Here is a 24,855-nt window from a genome sequence, read left to right as displayed (position 1 = left end):
ATACAGTCCTATGCATGGTTTTAAGCTTAAGCGATGGTGGTATTCTATATTTTTGTTATTGTTAACAAAGTCCATTAAAAGACCAAACCAACAATGAATTGATTTACCAAGAAATATTGTGTGTGCTTGTGTGTGTACCAACAACCTGATAGATCTTATTCCTCTGTGCCATAGATTGTTGTCCAAAGACTCCGACATACACTATCCTGTTGCTGTAAATACTCACTAGCTCACCATATGTGGATTAATCCGCCACTGAAAATAGTCCCCAACAGATACATTTCCTCCTGTTTGAGTAATGTTTGTTAAAGACTACAGTCACTAGCTGTTTCAGGAAATTACTGAGCCTTTTTTTAAAAATGATACTTTATATCTGTGATGCATCTTCAAAGATGGAGATGGAGTAACACATTGTTGGTTTTGGTCTTTTCATGGGATCGTTTTGATAATAACAATTTAAAAGCCTAATTCTTTAGATTAAATTGCTCATGCTCTTGTATTGATCAAACATAAAAGACTTAGGTGTTTGGTGTAAAGATAAGTAATAGTCAAAAACAAGAAATGAATATGAAGGTGTGTGCGTGTGAGAGAGAGAGAAATTAATAGGTCAGGTTGTCAGTGTTATGAATAGCATCTCTTGTTTCTCTTGGGTTAGGGTTATATGCACTGGACCATCACAAGCAGAGAGTGATCAGCCCCAAGGCCGCAACACACATACACACACACACACACACACACACACACAAACACACAAACACACAGCAACAGACCACTTTTACTACATGAAGGTTCTACTTTTTCACTATTTTTAAAGATATTTACACAATATTATTCCACTGTAAACCACATGTTGTACATTCATACAGTAGCACGTACTGTATGTCATATGTCACTATATACTGTGTGACAAAGAAAGACAGAAAGTCCATATTGAAACTTACATTGCACATCTCTCTGACGATGGCCTTCTCTTTCTCACTGAGATCGTCATCGTATTCCTGTGAGTTGTGCCTGTCCAGCTTCTCATGGACCTCCAGCACCTACACACACACACACACACACACACACACACACACACACACACACAAACAATATGGCATCATGTCAATATAAAATTGATATAAAATACAGTTTTAAGTTAACATTTCAATTTCAGTAACTTATGTTTTACATTTTTTAACTACTTTAACATCCTTCATAAATGCATGTATCTAGAGTTCAGGTTGCTTTATAAAACCTGTGGCATGTATCAAACACTAGGGGGAAGCTGGTGTCATTTAACAGGGCCTTGTTACAATAAATCAAATGCTGTGTATCCACTTATAGTAAATACATACTCTCTGACTCTCCAACTTCAACCTCCCTATTTTTACCATCCTCTAAGCTTATATGCAGTTGTCTTTATCAAAACCATACTTAGATCCAGAATGGGCAACTGACTAGTTGCCCACATTTAAACTGTGGGAAACTGAAGAAATCTATTCATATTTCTAATAACTGGCAAAGATATACAACCTGTGGACCACAGGAAATGATGGAAGTGATGCTAATTTTATCCATAATCAGCTTTAATATACTCTACTTTTTTACTACACCTGAGGTATCTGTTACATAACAGACCGCACAGGTTGGTAAGTAGAGATGAGGCCTACCTTCATGGCATGGACTACAGCCTCTGGTTTCTGCCCTGGGGGGTAGAGGATCCCCGTGGGGGAGGGTTCACCACTGGGGGTCCGAGCAGCACCCTATATGGAGGTAGGAGGCACTGATCACAATCACTGATAACAATCATCGTTATCTATTGTAAACAGACAGGCAAGAATGTAGAAATACAGCAACAACCAGCAGTAGAACAACAAAAACACAAACACAAAAAAGAGCAAACACACTGCTCTACAAAAAAACAGATGACTCTACAGGAGAGGAAGACATGAAGAGGAGTAAGTAGAGACAGTATGAGAGGAAGCAGCAGCACTGCTGAGGTAGGTATGTATTCCCACGGCGACAGGAGGAGCAGTAGACATGCTGTGTTTGCAGTAAAGCAGGAGAGGATCAATCAGTGGGGCAGAAAGATGAGATACGATGTCCTGCATCTGCTGTAGAGGAATCACATTCCCCTTAGATTATCATCATCCAGTGCAGCTGTCAGCATTGATACTTATTTAAGAGATAATGACAGAAATTTGTGTGTTTGATATCACTCCTCTGCCAATGATTATTTAAAATATTTTATCATTCCATTTCGTTTTGATGCAACCAATTTACTTGAAAACAAAGCTAATTCAGCCCAACACTCTTAAAGAAATAACCAAACATCTTTAACCGCAATTTCACCACCTTTAAAATGACAAAAAATTAAATGACTTAGTTGTGCAAGCTTTTTTGTCTTATCACAAACTACAAGTTTATTTTATTTTATGTGGGTCAGCATGGGCAGAAAGCACAGAAATCTGGAACATCTAACTAAACATCATGTAACTGGAAGGAAATGTTCAGCTGTGAAGAGGATCAAAACTGGTTTCAAACTAAATTAAGGTACTTTAATGAAAAACTCAAATGAACCTCAGCTTCAACTGTCTTCCGAGCCTTTATGTTCGTTCATGTATTTATATGAGGGGTCCTGTAATTTCAGCTGGGACATGAGTTGATTGTTGTCACTCATAAAGGGAAATGAGCTCAGTATTAAATGTGTAATAACAGGGTGGATCTGACCAGATATGCTGGGGACAAAATGAATACAACTGAGTTGAATTAAACTGAGAGATGAGAAGAGCACAGGAAGAAATATAGGTCTTAAGGAAGAAGGAGGGACAACAAAAGCTCAATAAACAAGACCAGATATGAGCTTTTAATATTTTGAGACAGAGCTGTTATTGCTTACAGTATGTTAATGGTATGAGTCAGAATCTGACACACACACACACACACACACACACAATTCGTTGTCAGCGTTTTAGAGTACGTACATTGTGCATGTTGTCCTGGAACTGTGGGAGCTGAGTTTCTGAATGATAAAGAGACAAACCCTTCCTCAGTGTCTTCACTTCCCCTCCATTTGCCTGCCAGAGAGACAGAGACACACAGACAGAGAAGAGAGAGATGCTCTTGAGATCTATGATCTTTTTTAATTGAACATCATCCAAAAAATGGCATTCTTGATTTGCTGGAAATAAATAAAAGAGAATCTATAAATTTACACTAAACACTCTCTAGTTTCTGAGTGGCAGTATGTACAAAGCCAACAGTAACAAAGCTGAAAAGGTGGCGTTGACTAAAAAATAATGAGCTGTGTGGGTTAGCGCTGATCACTGATTATACGTAATATCTTTCATGAAGGCAGCAGCTGATGCATTACATCATACAGTAGGACTGCATGAAAAAACAAAGCAGTATCAACAGGTATTGAAACATTAAAAAATTAGGTTGCGTATAGAATTCCTATAATATCCCGACAGGAATACTAAACAGTGGAAGAACATACACCACCACTGTGGTTGCCAGTTCACCACAACGAAACCACAACCCACAGAGTCATAGTAAGTGTGGACATACAGCATGTCTGTCAATACACTGATTAGACCAGAGTATCCTGCGGTAACAACAAACACATCAACACACATGACAATGTCAGTGTTCTTGCCAATTTACCACAAATCCCATATATTGACAGTGCAGTTCCACATGAGCATTTTGCACCATGGAGGCCTGCTGCAGCCCAGTCAAGCACACTTATGTGCTTGTACTTTGTACTGTGCAAAGAGATTAAAACATCTACTGAGTAGTTACCTCTGTCAGCAGCTGCTTGTTTTCATCCTCCAGCATCCTCACTTTGTTCTCCAGCTGTCTGATGTAGCTGGCTGATGCATCTGAAGGAGAAAAACGAAAAGGAAATATAAATGTCACATCTTACCCATGATGAATATATTTTCTATGGGTTTTTAACTAAGCATATGGTCTCTCTAGTAATAGTTCCTGTTGTGTAATGTAATAAAAGACTTTCAGTTTGTTTCCATTGATTCTCTTGTTTGATGCATTGAAGTGTATTCTGACAGAAAGTATCTCAAACACTTCAGTACTCTGGTTGGCGGTGCTCATGCCTTCACTGTCATGCTCTGTTTTCGACTTACAAACATGTTGAGCTCTGTGTTATCATCATCCTGTTCTGTGGACATCAACAGTAGTATCTCCTTACTCCAGCTAACTGATAGGCTATCTGAGCTTTGTTTCAGTCCAGTGTGTTCCACTCCCCGTTAATGTTAGCCTCCACTGCTGCCAGTTTCTCCTCATGGAGGCTTGATTGGCATGTTTTTCAGATGTTTAGCAGCCCTCTCAAGCTTAATCTCCACATACGGCTGAGAACACCATTGTTCACTTTCCCAAACAGATTCTAGTTAAGCTGACTAATCCTAAAACTGCCCTATTGTAGTTGTTGATTCCCAAACCTATGTATAAATGTAATAGCTGCTTTCAGAACAGGCTAAAACAACAAAGGAATTTCTGGCACATAAAAGGCAATTTGAGTTTCTCACTGGAAATACAGTGCATAGGCAGGATTAACATGAGGAAATAAGCACACCTGTGAGAAGTTCTTAAAGTATTGTATGCATTCACACACATAGCTATATTGCCCGAAAATCCTTGAGCTTGATCTCATGGAAACTTTGTGGTTACTTTAACACAACAAGACTAAGAGTCTACAGTCATATGCTCGCAGCTCTGTGATGCTGTAAATGGTGCTTCAATTAAACACCAACAGTGCTAACATGCTGATGTTTAGCAAGTAATGTCTACTCGGTTCACCATCTTAGTTTAGCGTGTTAGCATGCTAACATTTGCTAATTAACAAATGTTAGCATGCTAACACGCTTTTTTCACTAAAAAACAGTTGCCTGCTGCAGCTGGAAAAAAGGTTAATGAGAGACATGAGACTAAACCAAAACTGTAAAATTGTAACCCTAACCCTAACTCTAACCAAAACAATGGGCTAAAAGACGCTAAATCGTGTCAAGTCAAGTCAGTTTTATTTCTATAGCCCAATATCACAAATGACAAATTTGTCTTCGGGAGCTTTACAATCTGTACAGTTTACAACATCCTCTATCCTTAGACTCTTGCGAAAAAGTTTACTAAATAGGTGTAGCTGCAATTTCATTGTTACTTGGAAAAAGAAGAAATTTGTGGTATTGTTTTGAAACATACCTTTTCATAGGAGATAAGAAAAATGTATAGTTGATGTATACAGACTGTGTCAGACACTCATTATGGTTTTGTTTGTTGGGATAGAAGGTAAAATAAAAACAGACAGAACCAAGCCAGTTCATACAGTATGGCACAGCCAGCCAGGCAAAGTGACTTAGAGGTACAACAGACCAGCTAACATTAAAGAAAAAGTGAAAGAAAGCAGTCTGGAGAGATATGTTGTGGCAGTAAGCTTCTTTGCTACTTGTGACCTCGGCTTTAATCCAACTCTGTACAGCAGGATTAGTTGACCTGCAGCCAGCGAGCCCCTTACTGTTCACACACTAACACTGTAGAACACAGTGCGCACACTACATGTCTGACACACATTTTTCTATACTGGAATAAATGTCATGTACAAGTACCACAGACAAGGTACTATACTTATCTAATCTGTGGCAACTCTCCTGAACATCACTGACTGCCATATCTATTGTTTTCTTCCTGCCTAGAGCAAGATGCTACTACTGTGCCAAATTGTTCAAAAACAGTAAAAGTACTAAAATTACTTTTACTACATCCTGAGTCAGCCTTGTTGTACTGCGTAGGGATACATGGAGATTTAGAAATGTGCTAAATGACAAGGTTAGCTAATCTGAAACCAGAGCAATATTCTTAACATTCTCTATTTTTACATTCTATCTTTTTTCCATTTTTTAAACCTTAATTTTAATTCATCTAATGTTTTAATACCTGTGTATTTATTCTACCTTTTCACCAAGCCCGGGAAACACAATTTCATTTCTTCATAGTAGCATTTGATACTGAAAAGTATAAATGTAACTGTGGTGAGATGATAATAAAGGTCCTTGAATCCATGAATATGATTATAATAGTACAAAAATGCATTGATCATTGCCAAATATACATGAAACAGTACTTAGGTTTATGCATGGAAGTTATTCTTAACCTTTGGGAACAGGAGAAACTTTCAAAGATTTCAGTTCAGCTGGTTCATCATGGGGACCAAAGTATAGAGCTTCACTTGTGAGGAAAAGGATAGAGAGATGGAATGCAGGAGGTCAAGAGTGTACTCTGGGCCAACATTGATTTAAAAGAGGGCCTACATTATGCACGATGCAACTCAACAGCTGACAGTTTTGTAAGAGATTTAGGTATGTTATGCTAGTAGCAGCTAATGTAGCCTGGGGCTACAGAGCTCTGGTAACCTCACTTCTTTTTAACTCCACATCCCCATTTGCTGAATACACACAATAATGTGTGTTTGAAAGTTCTGAAACCCAGTAAGTAAACCTCTGACCTTATATTATTCATCTTTTTAGTCTCTTTAGTCTTTTTAGTTGTTCTCAGTTCAACTTAAGTTAATGGTACACCACAGAAGACGTAATGGCAACCCAAACCAATCAAGCTAATTACAGGCCATGATATTTAGCACCTGCTGCCTCGTAGTGCCTCCAGTCAACAGCAATGAGACAGAGAAAAAGCACCTTCAACACAAACATATTTACTTAGTTATTTTATTAAACATTTGCCATAAGTTGTGTTTTCAGTTTGGTATTTATCAAAAAGTCTCAACAATTAATAATGGCCTTGTTTCTACTCTAATTCTAAATTTGTTCAGTATTATACAGCCAATCAGAGACCAGAAATAATACACTCCGATGGTGTGTTTGCACAAACAAGCTCACTGCACATCATTTGGTAAATAAAAGTTTTATGACTCAAGAGTACACTGTTAAGTACAGAGGTTTTACATAAATTGTCATCCCTTCAGCTTAGCTGTTGGTGACTAGTAATGAGAAAATGTGTAACTCTAGCAGCTTAACTTGCTGCTCTGATCTCATATGCTGGATTTGTTGAAATAAAAGTTAAAATGATCCTGAGAATGTTTTTTTCCACCTACGAGCCACAACAAGCCACCTTGCTGTTATCTTGGAAGCCTGCTGCTATAAGCCTGGTGTCATATTTGATTCTGATCTTTGTTTTGATGACCAAGAAAAGAGGATAGTTGAGTCCTGCTTCCTCTGTTTGAAAAGAATTCCCAAAATTAGTGCTTTTCATCAGTTGTTGAATTTGAGAAAGATATTCATCCCTTCCTCCCCTCTGACTAAGATTACTGTAAGTGTTCAAGCCCTTTTTCTGCAAAATGCACTATGATTTTCAAAGTTCAAGATTTTGCTGATAATTGTGAAAGTGGTGCATGCTCTGGCTCCCAGCCAGTGCACAGCCTCAGATCCTCAGACAGGAAAGTCCAGGAATGATTTCAATTACACTGAACACGCACACACACGCATGTTCCCACACACACACACACACACATACAAAGTTGACTTATAGCAAATTTCAGTGACGTATAGCTGAGCTGCAGGAGAAAGGGAGTAGAGGGTTAGTGGAGCTGCTAAAGCAAACAGAGAACACATTGTTCCACACCCATCCCCACTCTCTCTTTCTCAGTCTGTCATTCTGTAAGTAATGTGAGCCAGCCATATTCTTGCAGAATGAACACTTATTCTTTATGTTGTTCATTAGCATTGCAGGATCAAAAGAGTAAAACAGAGTGATGAATGAGGATTGTGATGTACTGCATTCAGCTTTCAACGGAGACAATCAAACTATAGCATTCAAAGTCGTGTATACAGTATCCAGTATGTCTAAAACACAATGTCTTAACAGCCATGAAACCTGACAATAAGGCTAATAATACTGGCACAAATTCACATGTTAACTGAAATCGATCACAATGCAATACAGCAATGCAGTGCAGTGGAAACCACTTATAGTGATCACATCCGTCCGGGTCAAATTGATCACTATAAGTGGATGATTATTAGGGCCTGAGCCCAAAGGGCGAAGACCCTATTGTTTTTCGTGCGTTTGTTTCTTTATTATTCTTTCTTTATTAATCCGCCACTTTAACTCTAAATTTGACCCCCTAAACATGCTCAAAAACTCACCAAATTTGGCACGCACATCAGGTCTGGTGAAAAATTTGATAAAATGTAAAAATTAACCCCCGAAGTGCCAAAATGTGCTCTCTAGCGCCACCTATGTATCTAAAACAGCCGCCACGGCCCGCAGGAATGTCATAGAGAGATCGAACCAAAACTCAATTATTCGTCTCATCAAGACCTACAAATCATATGCTGACACCCCTGACCTAAATCCAACAGGAAGTCTGCAATCAGCTTTTCAAAATAAGACTTTGCCCCAATTTTGGCCCCCGAACAAACGCTATCTCCTCCGAGGGCGTTAATGGTATCGGCTTCAAACTTGAATACATGACTTATCACACTGTGTTGAGCAAAAGTTATTAAAAACTTTGTAATAACTCGAACGGTTTAGATTTAGTAAGCCCTGAAAGTTGGAGTGCGACATTACACCTTACAATGTAAACCAATGGGGAGGCAATCTCTGGGCATGGACTTTGTGCCAAACTGGGGCATCTGGCGTCTAAACTATAAGTCCGACCACTTTCAAACCTGTATCAATGGATTCGCGACGAAAATTCCTACAAGAAAATGTGATTTTTATGTAGGATTTGGCCAAAGTCATGGGATTTATGAGGATATTTCACAAGAAGCGTTCTCTAATATCCTCCTCTCCAACTGCTCCTGGTGATGTCACTCCCTCAGTGCTCTGAAACATTCCGCAATACACACTCATTATAAAATCATAGGAGGAGCAAGAAAAGACTTTAAAACTCACACTCTAATATCTCAAAAACAATAAAAGATAGAAAAAACATGTAAATTCAAGATTTGTAGGTCAAAGTCTCGTGGCTCATTTAAAGTTCAAATGAAGTTTGTATCTAAAATTATGTGGAAGCAGTAAATGTTCAAAAAGGTGTGGGTTCGCTCACACTCTCCATTCAAATATATGAGTATTTTTCTGTGTCCAGCTGCAGTTACTTATTGTCTCTACACACCTGACAGTACACATGTCAATCAAACTTTCAAAATAAAAGCACACCACACTTGTAAGAAATATCCCTCATTTTTAAAAAGCGTGATCTGATCCCGACGGGCCAGAGTGCAACAGGAAGTATCATGCGTCGTTCTTTGTGGTATTACTCCTAGGAAATTTGGCCGATGCACCTGAAATTCACTCAGCTAAGATGTAAGACCTTGGTGATGCTACATTGGGCAGGTCATGACCCATGACCAAACGCCGTTGCCATGGCGACACATCCTTCGCCATGAAATACGATGCTGTATTTTAGGGACAAGGGATGGGTTTACAATCACAAAACTTAGCACACATGTCTGGAGTGACACCAGTTAAAATCCTCGATACTTCATTTGCATAGACGTGACAATATGGCTCAACAGCGCCCCCTTGAAAATTTCAAAATTGTAGCCCCGCCTTCCAGATTAACCTAGGAAAAAGAAATTCGGGAGGCTTATGTATCATGTGAAGACGCACAAAAAAGCCTCTTGGAGCCGTATTGTAAGTCCTACAGGAAGTCGGCCATCTTGATAAAAGTGGTCATTTTTTGCGTTTATGTATCTCATCATTGTCCGCAATCTCAATTTCAAAATATGATTTTGTGCCAATTTTGGACCTTGAATAAACGCTATCTCCTCCTAGGGCGTTAATGGTATCGGCTTCAAACTTTAATACTTAACTTATCACACTGTGTTGAGCAAAAGTTATTAAAAACTTTGTAATAACTCGAACAGTTTAGATTTAGTAAGCCCTGAAAGTTGGAGTGCGACATTACACCTTACAATGTAAACCAATGGGGTGGCAATCTCTGGGCATGGACTTTGTGCCAAACTGGGGCATCTGGTGTCTAAACTATAAGTCCGACCACTTTCAAACCTGTATCAATGGATTCGCGACGAAAATTCCTACAAAAAAATGTGATTTTTATGTAGGATTTGGCCAAAGTTATGGGATTTATGAGGATTTTTCACAAGTAGAGTACACTAATATCCTTCTCTGCAGTTGAGAGGGAGAGAGAGAGAATGAGGGGGGGGGGGGGGATGGGTGGAGCAGCAGGTTCGTTATGTAGTTTATTAGACAGACAGGAATAATGTGTAGGATTTAATCATTGGTTCACAGCCTGAAGCGGAGGGTGGCAGTAATGCACCTAATATTCTGGTTGTCAATCATTGTTATAAACCAGAAATAGGAGGGTAAAATATTTTCCCGCACAGAGTGGTACATCCTGTCAGCCGAGGGATTTCCTATCTGTGCAGCTGAACACAGCAGTTCTCTACGTACTGTTTTACCGTGATGGTCACGGTGTTTTTTCCGTAGGTTTCACTTACTCAGCTGGCCGACAGACCCGCTGGTTCTCTCCACCTTAACCTAAATAACATATCGGGGCTCGGTGCTCCGGTTGGATCTAAACAGAGAGCCAGGGTTAGCTAAGAGGCTAGCAGAGGCTAACTGGTTGTGCTTCTTTCCGGTCATGCTGCAGTTAACGCTCCGCTGCTGCCTGTTTGCTGCCTGTTCTCCGCTTTAACCTAAATAACAATTCGGGACTCGGTGCTCCGTTTGGATCTAAACAGAGAGCCGGGGTTAGCTGAGAGGCTAGCAGAGGCTAACTGGTTGTGCTTCTTTCGGTCATGCTGCAGTTAACGCTCCGCTCCTGCCTGTTTGCTGCCTGTTAGTTGTGTTCACCACGCTAGACTATTTTGTGTTTGTCCCGCTCGGGACTACTGTGTTTGTGCTGCCGTGAGTGAGAAAGTAAACTGATTTGTCGATCTGAAACCAGACAACGTGCGTTACAGACTGCTGTCCATACGTGCGCTCTCTGTGGAAAAAGAACCGCTTCTCTCTCTCTCACGATCGCTTTCCCTCCTCTCTCTCTTGTGACTAACACCACACTCGTGCGCACAGATACACGCACCGACATCGTTTTGCACATCTGATGGTCAGATAACGTCGGACAAAAGTGTCCAACCTGCAAGTGTCCAACCCTGTGCAAAGCTGTTTGTGTTTTGTTTGGTAGAATTAGATTTTAGAATAGCTATTTATTGAATGAAGCATTTGTTAACTTTGTTAATTTTGCTAAGATAATAAACACTGTTATATCTTTAAAGAGAAGTTCTTTAGTCATTATTGGTAACATATTGTGAAAAGTGGCTGATTGAAGGAGTCAGAGCTCGAATTCAACCCTTCTTTGTTCACCCTTGAATGATTATCTCTCAGATATTAACATTCTAGGTGAACTCCCATTTATGAGACTACCTTGCTCGGTTATTGGTCCCGGTTTCGGGGTGGTGCTTCGTATCTGTTAGTTCATATGAATAATTCTGTTAATTGTTATAATTAATTATTATTGATGATTGATAATTATAGCAAATAATTAACTGTGTTCTTCGCAGATCCTACAGTTGGTACCTGAATTATTGATTAAGGTTAACAATATTTTGATTTCATACTCCATAATTATCTGTGATAAACAGAGGGGTGGGCTCACAGAGAGACACTGGTTAGTATTGTGTGTCAAAAGACTCTCACACTGATCATCTCCAAACATTTTCTTGGTTCCCAGAAGCTTAGCTGACTGCGCCGCGGCCCGCTGTGCGCAAGGGCGCGAAGGCCCGTCCAACGCTGCTTGCAGCTTTAATTATAACTGAATTTTTAAATTTCTTTATTTCTCATGCAGATTACCATCTAATTGTCATTTGTATATTTATTACATGAATATAAAGTAATGAAACAGGCAGCTTCAATAATTATTGAATTTTACTGACTGTTTCATAATACAGAACAGCTGTTTCAAGCGCTTGTTGTTTCACTGCTGCATCTCAATGGCTCGTTTTTGGCAGTTTGTCATAAGTTTCAAGGAAACTACGTTTTTCATTGAGAGAAAATGACTTTCTTTTTCCATCATGATTTCAATGTGCATGCAGCAGCAGACTAAGGTAACCACCCAGAAGCAGACAGGTTACTGCAAGGCAATTATGGTCCCACAGCTGCTTAGTACATATCATACGTCTATCATGGGAGTAAAGTAAAAAAAAAATTTTTAAAATGGAATTACCGTAGTTTAATTTTTTTTTTTTCCATTTGTTGTATTGATGAAAGAATGAAAGAGGGAAACAAGTTATAAGTATTATAGCCTGACTAACTAGACTTTTAAGACCAATGCCAATGTTGATACATTTAAATTAAGAAGATCAATTGATTGATATAATATATTTTTTTCATAAACACATAATCAAGGTACAGCATGTTGTGATCAGGGCATTTTACAGTTGGACAAGTCTACAGCCACATTAGTAGCTCTTAACTTTTAGCTAAACGCTAAAAAGCATGCTTACCTGCTAACAATGATCATATATATGTACTGAAGTTTCACAGGTAATGTTTACCATTGACACCACAAAGTACAGCTGAGACTGATGGCGATGTGATTAGTTTGGCAGATATTTGGTCCAATACCAAAGTATTGGACAGACTGAAATTTCAAAGTGATGCTAGAGGAAAAGTCAGAGGATCACTGAGGGTTTTACAATATGTCTTCTGGGAACCATGAATGTCAGATTTCATGGCAATCCATTCAAGAGATGTTGAGATATTGCAGTCTGGACAAAAGTGGATGAGCATATTTATGGCATTTCTTGTTGCTATCAGGCAAAATACAGTACCAGTCAGAAGTTTGGAAATCCTTGAAGGTGTGTCCAAACTTTTAATACTAATATATTTGTGATAAGCTAATATCGGACAATATATCTAATATCCAGATAACATATATCTATGTCCAATAAGTATAGCTAACATTTGTATTTCATGATGAATGCATATGTTTAAAGCATTGGAAAACCATCATTTCATATTCCTCTATAATTCGAATGATAGGGAACTCTTTCACCTAAATTTGTTACTTTACTTTCAGGAAATATTTACAACAGGAAAATGTTTGCCAGCGTGCACGGAGCACAGTGCACACACCATGTGAAAATGTTAATGGCATGAAAGATTAATCAAAAGTCAATAGCAACATTTAACTTCCTTAATTACTGATAACTGATGCATGGTTAACTAGCTGCCTGCTATTTCTTTATGGCCATTGTGGACACCTGGTCATGTGACAAACATTTATTATATTTCTGATATTATATCTATAATTAATTATTATGGAAGAGTTAAATTTAAATTATGATGCACACAGCTTTTATTTAACTGTTTGGGGCAGCATTATGACACCAGAAATCCAGAGTAAAGCTAAAAGTTAGTAGGTTAACTAACTCACTGATCTCACTTTGGGACACAGGCCCCTTGCTTATATTGGTACTGTATGTCAGAGTGTCAGAGTGAGCCTTTACATATATTCTACCAGGTAAGTTACAAACAACACACACACACACACACACACACACTTCAACTAACCCAAAGGTAATGATGATGCTGTCAGTCTCTATTACAGACCATGCTGACCTCAGGGCAAATCACACACACACACGAGAGGAGACAATGCTGACTAAATAAAAGCTAAGGACAGGGGACATCCTTGAATTACAGTCAGTCAGCACACACCCAGAACGCAACTCTCTCTTTTTCTCTGTGTCCTCTACAATTTAAGGAGGCAACAGAATCACTTATGACTTATTAGGACATCATATTATGGTTTAAACTTAACCTATTTCACATTTACATTGAGAGCTTCCTGCTATAACCACAGCCTTCTTCTGGTGATCTCTAAGCAGCCCCGCTGAAACGATTGAGTATTCAGTGTTTTGCTCAAGGACACCTTGAAACTAGTTGTTGAGTGATGAGAGAATCAAAGGAGGGGCTGCAGCTGAACCTCACTTTCCTTCCTCATATTTTCCCAGCTGGTCCTGGGACTCAAGCCAGCAAACCTGAGGTGACAGGCCAGTTTTTTAACTTCTACATGACCAGGTTTCCTCTCATCCTGTTACCAATTTAGAATCTTGAAAAATGTGCCAGGCATTAAAGCATAGCTTCAGATTTTTTACTCATATACACACATGCCATACATCGATGAAAAGAGTTATGGGTCACTATAATCATCCCTCCATTCCCCCATTTTTTACAGTCTAGTCACTCTACAAGGGGATCACTTCACTGCCAGTATAGACAGGAGGAATGATCACAGTGAACAATAGGCTAACTCTTTCAATGTACATATGGACATGAGTATTCTATTAGGACAGACATGAAAAAATGAGCCTTACCTTAACTTTGTAAGTACAATGTTATTATAACCAACAGAACTTGAGGCCAAACCTAAAAATTTCAATAAACTAACCTGACATCAGCTGTTTGCGCTTTAACCTAATTCCACTGTAATAAGCCTCATAAAAAGCTGAGGGAAAGAAGGTCAAGTCAACTAATAACTGTGTCAACAGCAGTCAGTGTATCTATGCAAAGCATGAGCACATGGTATTGCATGTCTGTTAAACACTCATGACAGAGCCACAGGCATGTACAAGCCAGACACCTGAGAGAATGATTCCTACTGTGCGTTTCTGAAGTGGTGTTGTGTTAATATGAAAGAGCTTGTTGTTTAACTACTCCAGACATTTCATGGTATTAATATCATCTCAAATAGATCAATTAATTATTTTCTCTGAGGCACTCTCTCCTAGCTTCTCTCAGTTCTGCCCAGAAGATATGAAAAGATGGAAGATCATTTCTACTTCCATTTCAAAACTCTATCAGAGCAACAGTTTTACTTTCACAGAAAGTAGGTGCAACCACTTTCCAAATGATGGATGACTCAGTTTGGCATGACGCCCAGTTAACGTCACCTTGGCATCTGGTTGTAGTAGAGCACCAACTAATGTTTCTGCTCTGGAGCTGGTTTGAATTGCCGTCGGTGGATATGCTTCCTTATAACTGGAAATGCTTTCTCTTGGAAACATGTGCGTAAGGTTTATTTGTTCATTCATTTATTCGTACCCAGCCACAAAGACATTTCCTCTGTCTTACATGTGGATATTAGTAATTGTTAGAAGTTGGAGGGGAGGTAGTAAAATATGTGCTCCAATAAAATCCTAGCAGGGGGTAGGCAGGTATTAGGACCACAGCAGAACTGAAATCAGTTTGACCAGAGGGGAGGTTTCTGTGTTTCCTCTTGAACTTTGACCACGGAAGAGTGAGAGAGAGAGAACTTTGGTGGGATAGCCACGTACAATAGCCATTTATATGACAGTATATTGGCTAATAAATAGCATATGATTTTTGAACACACCACACATATGAGAGCTGTACTGGCTATCTGATGGATTATCAGTGATGGAAAAATACCAGGGCTTGAAGTTTTTGAGAAAGGCAAAGATAAGTAAAGGCCCCTTTAGACTGTGAGTCAACGATCATGTAAGTTTATTGCATATCACACTGTGCAGGACAATGGGTACGGTATCAATTTGAGGCTGTCAGATTGTACAATAAATGTGTGGTGAGTTGTAGCACTACGATGTAAATAGAAAAAACTATACAAGAGCAGAAACACATCATCTTTTATGTGTTGAAAATGCAGCAAAGCAAAGAAGTTTTTTTCCTTTGCCAAAGTCCCACAAACAACTTCTTTGTTCTACCTCAATCATTTTGGTTTGTGTGTACACCTTTGTGGTTTTATTTTCCTAAACTTTATTTAAAAATGATGCTTACAAAACTGCATGCGGCCAGTCTATTCATGTCATATTCTGGTTTGTTTGCAGATGTGGGTTGTGGCAGCAGTTACATTGTGAGAATTTGGTCCTAAATTTCTGACGCTGTCAGAATTTTGCTTAATCTCCAAATGGCCATGAGTGGACATGTCTCACAGTGAGATCTAGGAAACTGTGTTGGATTGCTGACCAAAGATTTTGAACATCCCTCTCACGATTGTCAACTTTCATCACAGACAGTAATTACCTTGATTACCTAATTACCAAACGATGGCCAAAGGTACAAAGACCCACCAAAATGATCCTTTAAAAGCTGCAGGATATAATAAAAATCTTTTTCTAGTCTTCAAACCTTTATAAAACAAGTCTGCAATTCAAATAAAAGCTAACATAAGTCCATCATGTTTACACCAACTCCAAAATTGTCAGTAATAAATATTTTTGTCTTGGTCTTAATTTTCTCTAATTCCATCAGGTGCATTTTACCCTAAATATGAGGTCAATTAAATCAACTAAAGCTGTCAAGTGAATAAAGCAAATATTTATGAGTCCAGGCTTGCACTGAAAGAATCTCTACAAACCTCCATGAGATATAGCCACCATAAAATCCAAGGGTAGATCGTAGCAGATGACCTTTGACCGTGTCTAGTCCTGGAGCCTGAGCCTTCTTGGCACATTGTTATCAGGCTGAGAAGCTATAGGCTAGACTACCACACAAACATAATCACATGACAAGATGAGAGAGAGAGACAGAGAGTTTTTTGTGGGGTGATGCGATGCTCCCATTCTGCACAGTGAGTCTTTGAAGACCAGGCACCCCATTGTCAGGCAGACAATACTGTCGGACAGATGGCCAGGGCACGGAGAGCACACACACGCGCACGCACACACGCACACGCACACACACACGCACACACACACACACACTCACACACACACACACACACACACTTGCTCTGTCTGGGATGAGACCAACAGGAAAAAACCCACAATCGTATGATGTGAGTTTCAAAATGAGCTGCCCAAAGAAACAGAGTATATTGTATTTTAAAGCCAGGTGTACTGCTACATGTGCATCTTATTTATAGTATTTTGAAGTGAAAAAACTAGTACCTTAATAATGTAGATTGAAACTCTAACTGGGCACTCACACCAAGAGATTCATGAGCAGCAGCGGGCACTCGCTGCCAGCCCAGCAGGGGGCAGGCCTTTCAAGAAGTGCTGCAAACATCATGTTCAGTTGTGGCCAATATCAAGTTTGTAGTAGAGCTATTCGGCAGGCCATCCGTGAACTTGACAAGGATAAATATATACTATTTTTAACACTGTGTATTATTTACTATAAAAATAAAAATGCTGTTTTACTTTCAAAATCACGTTGCTGGCTGAGTAGCTTGTGGACAACAAACAAACAATGACGAATCAAACATCTCTGGGAAACCAGAGACCACAATGATCAATTTCTCTTCCATTATCAATATGGAATGGAACAGATGTTCGCTGGGATCTTTAGTACAGCAGTTGCTGTGGGAAGAAAATCAAATCCCGATCTGCAATTGGTTGCTGCTTCAGTGGTGTCCCTGCTAATTTGCATAAAGTTAAACTCTGCACAACTTGAACTCGACGCTCTTGGTGCTGGCATTGCGCTGCTCGCTGCTGCCAAGGCATCTGAAGCCCTTCGTTGCCAGCTTTCATTGAAAATGAATGACTGCTGGCTGCTTTTGTTGCTTATGAATCTTTGGGTGTGAGTGCACAGCAAGATAAGACACAACATGACATTAGACTGAGCTGGCAGGATTAAGAGATCGCTTCAGATTAAATGAGGAGATTGAAAACAATCCAATTCTTCTAATGTATGTTCAACAAGTGCAAACTAGTCTGCAGGCATTTGAAAATTCTGCCAACAGAAAATTTACTGAGTGCTTATGGTAACAGACTGATGTATGATACTGATGTTATGAGATTTAAAGCCTCACAAAGACACATCCTGTAAATAAATTATTTTAAAATATCTGCAAAAAGTGTCAGGTTTCTCCTGTATATGTGTGTGTGTGTGTGTGTGTGTGTGTGTGTGTGTGTGTGTGTGTGTCTGGCCCAGACAATGTTGAACCTTTTGCTGATGACTCTGCTCTTTCTTATTAAGATTAGTGTGAGATAAGATAGCAAACTCTACCTGGATTGTGTCTTTGCTCCATTTCATTGGAAGTCACACACTCCCCTTAAATTAATCAAATGTAGAAACTAATCATTTTCATTATCGATTTTTTTTCTAAACATTTAGACTATGAAATGTCAAGAAATGGTGAAAAAAAAACAATTTTCCACGGTGACATCTTCAAATTGTTTGTTTTGGCCAACCAACAATCCAAAACCCCAAATTATTCAATTAAGTATCATATATGACAAAAAGGTAGCAAACACTCACATTAAAGAATCCATAACCAGCAATTTTGCTTGAATACATGACTGAATCAATTAATAAATTGATGAATAATAATCAGTTAATGAATTGCCAAAAATAATTATCTGTTGATCATCTAATCAATTACTCAAGCAATCATTTCAGTTCTAGTTTAAAATATAATTAAACCTGCAAACAGATTCAGTTCTTGGATAATGTAATGACCTCACATTGTTACATTCAGGCTTATACAAATCGGCTAATAATGTAAAAATGATTATTTCTAATGCAATAATTTGTAACATTTGTACGTAGATCAACTTGAGGATCATTATTATTAGACAATATTCATTAGTCTGAAAAGTGTCCTGTGAAATAAATACTTAATTGATTAGCCGAACAACAGAAAATTAATCAAGAACAATTTTGATAATCAATTTGTCGCTTTTAAAGCACAAATGTAAACATTTAATTTGGTTTCAGCATCCCAAATGCAACATTGCTGTAACCTCTATGATAGTAAACTGAATGGGTTTGGGTTTTGGTGGAAAGGACAAAACAAGCTATTTATATGCATCATCTTGGACATTACAAAATTGTGATAGTACTTTTTCACTATTTTCTGACAATTTCTAGAACAAAAAATAAATCTGGAAAATAATCCTCAGATAAATCTAGCAAGCCATTTCGGGCAGTTGCTTGAGTCTAAGTCTCTCTGGGAAATATAATATATAAATGTCACCCCCAACTCCCTACTGTGCTGAGCTCGGTGCCTTCTGCTGAGGAGTGACAAGATCAGAGCTCAGGTGCAAAATATCAATGCTGTACATATTTTACATTCACATAACAATCCATTTCATGTAAGTTGGCTGACTGAAATGACAATAATCACTACTTGCAGCCCTTGTAACTCTTCACAGCAACTAGTAATCATTCAAAGCTTCACGAAAGTAGTAATTATAGCTGGACTGTTGAACAGGATTACGTTAGATTCTCTGGGTGTTTTAGTATATTTTGCCTACTCCCTGTACGTGAGTGTCAGCATATTCAAGAGCAAATTTTTCAGTAAAATAAATAACCCCAATGCTAATGAATTTCATGTGATGTAAAAAATAAACTAAACCCCAAGACATGAAACAGGCTCAGTTTTGAATGCAGACTGTCATATTGAAACCTTTCACATGCTCTTTGTTACTGTATGCTGTGCTGGGAGTAACAAAGACAAAGTACAGGAAACTGAGCAAGCAGGACATACAGCACAGCTGGCAGCAGAGAGAAAACTCTGCCTCAGCACTGGTTCTTGCAGAAACACACTGACACACACCTTTTGGATGACTTACATATGCGCAAACCATAGTCTATATAATATAAAAACACGCACATTGATTTATTCGTTCCATATTTATATTTAGTAAAGCTGCTCTGCAAATTCCCCATTTAACTATTTCTTCACTGGAACCATCCCAGCAGGTGATTGGAGCTCTTCCAGTGATATTGAACAAAACAATGCACTATTATTGTTTCCTTGACGCGCCTTTTTTCCCACAGTGCTTTCAGGTCCATTATGTGTGCTGGAATGTGGGAATTCCTGCCCAGGCGGCTTTCCTCAACAAATCTCTTTGATGCTAAGCCAGTGCTGATTTTGACAGCAAAAGTGAATGCATTCTCCTAATAGGAATGATGCTTCATTTTAATTGGCATGGGTTCTACCCTATATTTGAATTATTAAATGATAGTTTCATTCTCCGTATCTTAGTCTTCCTTAATACAACACTCACACGCCATATTTACTTTGAAAGAGTTAATGGTTGCTGTAATAATTCCTCCTTCCTTACGTAAGAGATGGAGTACATAATCCATAGATCGTGTTCTGCAAAAATGCATTCTAAAGTTCAGCTAAACTAGTAGCTAACAAGCTAATTAGTAAGCTAGAAGCTAAGATGAGGCTTCAGCAGTTTGAGTTCATGGAGCCCCCGAAATTCCAAAAAGGTTTTTGTTTAAAAAAAAATCTTGCGACACAACTTAATCATTTTTGTGTTAACAAGAGATGATGAGTAGAGAGAATTTTGTAAAATTTTGTGATAAAAAGACTGTAACTTTGAAAGAAATCGCCTTGATTGCGCTAACTCATACAGAACTCCTGAAGTCCTGAAAGATATTTTCTCAAATTGTGCACATAAGTTAACATCATCTTAAGGCAATATTGCCTTGTGTGCACAAAATTTGTGTTAAAGAAATCATCTTCTGGGACTTTCGTAGTGATTTAAGTCTGTATGAGTTCAATCAAGTAGCTATCTTCCAAAGTTACAGTCTTTTTACCACAAAATATCACCTGCAGGAATTTGGCTAACTCACACTGCTACATCCTCATACTAGCTTCAGCTGAACTTACAAATGTACAGTACCGGTACAGTAGTAAAAGTTTGGAAACACCTTCCCATTCTCTTGAATGAGGAAGTGTGTCCAAACTTTTGACTGACACTGTATTTTTACCTTGAGTGAGGATTGTGGACATGTCGGCCATCTCTTGCAGAGAGACACACTAACGCACTAAAAGGGAACCAATTGCACAGAAGTGTTTTCGACACTTTTCATACCACAAAGCTAGCAAGTAGCTTGCTTGTTAGCAAGCACTGTGTGGATAAGAATCCTACAACTTTCTCCAACAATTTGCGCAACATTTGGTAAAGCAGTACTTTGTTTTTTTTTGTACTTGTTATTTTGGAGGCAATTAAGTGGCATAGAAAAGAGGAAAGCCAGAAACTACAGAAATTATCCGCAGCAGGTGAAGACTAAACTTCCTGGCTCACCACTGCATCACTTTCTCTGTCAGTTTATTTGGCAAATCACTATTTAGCTTCCAGATGCTCTCATTCGCATGAAGTTTCAACTTTTGACCCGTCCCTTTCTTTTGCATCACTGGTCAGTCTAGTGACCCCAGCTATTCCACAATGCTTTGAGAGGCAATACACTCATGTCCCATAGAAAATGAACACAGCTGAACTTCATATACTGCCATATTTGGTGGATCATACGAAGGGATTGCCTCACAGCCAAGGAGACGAGGAAGGATTACAGTGACCCATTACTCTTTCAACATACATATGATATTTGAGTGTTAAAGACTCAGAACCTATCCTTGTGAATATGTTGTCCATGACTTTTCTGTAATTTAGCAATTTCAAGTCACAGTGATTGACACTGCTTTAACAGAATCTGCATGACTGGATTTTTACAAGCAGCAAAGTTTGTCAATTGTGTGATTTTGCATGAGCAAGCCTTATTATGGATGAATATTTTGTCAAGCAGAAAAACCAAGCACAGACCCCCCTATTCCTGAACACGTCCATCCGCTCTCTGTGTGTGTGTGTGTGTGTGTGTGTGTGTGTGTGTGTGTGCGTGAGTGTGAAAGAGAGAGAGTGAGAGGCAGACAGACAGACAGAAGGGAGGGGGAAGCTGAAGGAGGGTTTGCCTCAAAACCCAACATTTCTGAAAATACAAGAATCAGTTGTGAGTAATACAATACAATCACCACTATCCACTTTGGATTTTGCGTATATTGGTGAGAATTTCCAAAAACACACACAGAGGCAGCTGTATGCATACATAAATGGCCACTGCCACACACCCCTCTGCTTTGCTTTTTCATCAGCAGAAAGTGGATTCAAACCTTTTCATAGCTCCACACACACAGACAAAGACCTTCCCATGCTGCCTCATTATCATAACAACACGGCCTCTCTCTCCATCGCACGCTGTAAATCCGTCACACGCATACGCACACACACACACACACACACACACTCATAGAGATGCCTAGCACAGATACAGCCAAGAGGCACTCCTGTCTTTTCTAAACAGGGGAGGAGAAGTAAAGGGTCATTCAACCTTTCATTCAGCCCGACCAGAAAACCTCCAACAACAAACACACAGAGCTTCCCGGATGGAAACTAATTACCAACAATGTCCATATAAATAAACCAGATCTCAGCAGATAGGATATCTAGGGAACTGGGCCTTGATTGACTAAAGACAAAACCTGTGTTATCACAATGAATGAGAACTAAAACAATGTGAAACAGCTTTAATTTGTACTTAAAAAGTCATGGCTCACAGGGCAAAAGCTAAGTTGGTAGTATCCAACTTGAGTCACTAGGATGATTTTTTTTCCCCTGTAAAAACAAGCGCCACATTTTCCAGTCTTACCACATGGCCTTCCCCTCTCCTACACCATACAACAACAGAAGTTATGGATCCCAGAGGGCCACTGAGAAGCTGTCAATGAGCTAGTTATGGATAGCTTCAATTACAGGATCCTTAGGGAGTTAACACTGGCAAAGCTGCATTGGAGGAAAGATAACATTTGCTTTTATACTGCAGGAGCAGGTACAGACATGAAACGCTGGACAAGTTTAGGTCCAGCAGAAAAAAAGTCTTTGCTGCCATTCAGAAACCTCAACTAAGTTCAGATTTTTGGGATTGTTTTATTTATGTTTTTAAAGGCTGGCAAATTCTAATGTTGGACTCTTAAGTTTATTTTAGCAGGACCAAATTAAGAGCACATTCACAAAAAAGACCACTATGAAAGAAGTCAAAAGGTCACAAAATCAAGCCTTTGTAGAGCAAAAGGGGAGGAAAAACATGAGACAGGATACAATAGCCAAATGTATGCGGACATCCCTCTCCACATACTTTTGTGTATCTTTTAGTTCAGGACAGTTTTTCCTTTCGATAAAGGGAAATCTTAGTGCTACAGAATTTTAGACCAGTGGATCCCACATTAGGGGTCGTAAGATAAATCAGGTTGTGAGATGGTCAACAGGATAACATAGCAGAAGAACAAACTGCTGTACAAAACTCTTTCATTTTTACAGACTCTGTCCCAACGTTTGCCTGCTTCTTGTCACGTACTGGATGATTTTACCTCCTAAAGCCTCTAAAAACTAAAAACAGATACATGCAAAAGATGACAAAGGGTCCCCGGAAAAGTAGACATTGCTATGTATTACAGAGTCATGAACCAAAAACAGTTGGAGATCACTATTTAGACTTTTTTGACTTCTAATTTTGTGGCAACATTTTGGTGAAGGCTCTTTGCTCTTTCAATGACAATGCTGCCATGCAGGAAGAGAGCTCCATAAAGGAATGGTTCTCCCACACACAGAGCCCTGACCTCAACCCCATCCAACACCTTTGGGATGAACTGGAACACTGACTGCAATCAATTACAGGACTTATTACCCAACGTGAGTTGCTCTAATGCTCCTCTGGCTGAATGGGAGTTAATCCCTGCAGCCAGGTTCCAACGTCTGGTGAGATGAGACACTGAGGCTGACGTGGACTGATATAATACATCTGCTTCCAGGTTGTTCCAGAGTATTAAGTGGAGTGTTGACCTGTGTTGCTGTTTCATGTTACTAATGCCAAAAATGCATGACTAAATAAACAATGATATGGTAAATTACCATTAAAGGTGTGGGGCATGTGCTATGCTCTCCATCTTCCCACTATGCATCCCTAGTCTTCAACCTGCAGACTTTGGACAGAGCCAGGCTTGCTGTTTGGTTTCCTGTCTTTAAGTTAAGCTAAGCTAAACATCTCTTGGCTCCAGCTTCATATTTACGGTACAGATGTGGGAGTGGTATCATCCCCTCTAACTCTTGGCAAGAAAGTGAATATGCGCTTTCCTAAAAACTATTCCTTCAAAGTAGTACCCTAATTATTCATTACGTAACATTTAACCTCATAACCTCTTGGTTTTCCCCTTACACCTCCATTATGGTTGTTATGGTGTAAAAGTTAAAGGAACAAAATTTCTACACTGTATGAGAGTATCACATAGATATTCAGTATCTGCTTGTTCAAACCCTTCATTATATGATGCTTTTGCCAAGTAAAATATTCAAACCCTTAGGAAACCATGTAATTTAGTGCTGTACCATTACATCTATTGGAAATATTCTAGATGGCTTGTGCAACATTTTATAAACATTTCAAAAGGCATATTTGGTATCTTTGGAAACTTTTGGATGCACACTAGAATTTAAGAAAAAGTGCTGAGGAGTTAAAAAATTTGTAAAGAACCAATGGATCCATCAGAATTTATGTTAATCATACAGGGAGCACTTTTTTAAAATTATAAACTGCTTATAAATGCTAAATAGGGGTAAAATAAGGCCATTCCATTACAAAAACTATGACATATTGAGTGGAATTTTTAAAATAAAGCCTATGCATGCGTGTGAAGCAGGGCTGAAATGTTATCTCCTGGTTGAAACAAGACCTGAAAGTGACCCTGATGACAGTGTGAGAGAAAGCCCTGGTGCTGGGTGACTATCTGAACACTCTGGCTTTTATCACAGGGGTCAGCAAAAGACAATCTGAGTCTTATCTCCATGGTGGCTACACTCAACACTGCATGTTAGGGTGTCTTCAAAGAATCATACTAAAAGAACATAACACTTAGTATATTCACACAAACACTCACACACACACATCAAAGAGAGTCACAGCTGTTGGAGTAATCTCTGCAATGCTCAGGTTGGACAGTGCAACAGATTTGAAAGGCTTTCAGTTTTATGGCTTTGTCCCAGAATGTTGAGTTTCTCATTAGGACCGATCACTTTAGGGTTAGAGTGATTTATAGCACTAAGTGGACAAAGTGAC

At 39.0% G+C, this 24,855-nt stretch overlaps 1 protein-coding gene across 1 annotated transcript in view; it reads right to left on the bottom strand.

The window, feature by feature from the left end:
• The window catches only part of ccdc85ca (coiled-coil domain containing 85C, a), a 42,684-nt gene that overhangs the window by 5,781 nt on the left and 12,048 nt on the right, over positions 1-24,855 (bottom strand). The window contains exons 2-5 of the mRNA XM_067613600.1: positions 3,787-3,866; positions 2,967-3,059; positions 1,653-1,745; positions 942-1,040 (exon numbers count right to left, since the gene is read on the bottom strand). Coding sequence (XP_067469701.1) covers positions 942-1,040; positions 1,653-1,745; positions 2,967-3,059; positions 3,787-3,866 — 365 coding nt within the window. The remainder of the gene's footprint in view (positions 1-941; positions 1,041-1,652; positions 1,746-2,966; positions 3,060-3,786; positions 3,867-24,855) is intronic.

Source organism: Thunnus thynnus, chromosome 16, assembly GCF_963924715.1.
Source record: "Thunnus thynnus chromosome 16, fThuThy2.1, whole genome shotgun sequence".
Lineage (NCBI taxonomy): Eukaryota > Metazoa > Chordata > Actinopteri > Scombriformes > Scombridae > Thunnus > Thunnus thynnus.
The sequence above is the reverse complement of the archived record's forward strand: the minus strand, read 5'-3'. Positions and strand labels throughout refer to the sequence as shown.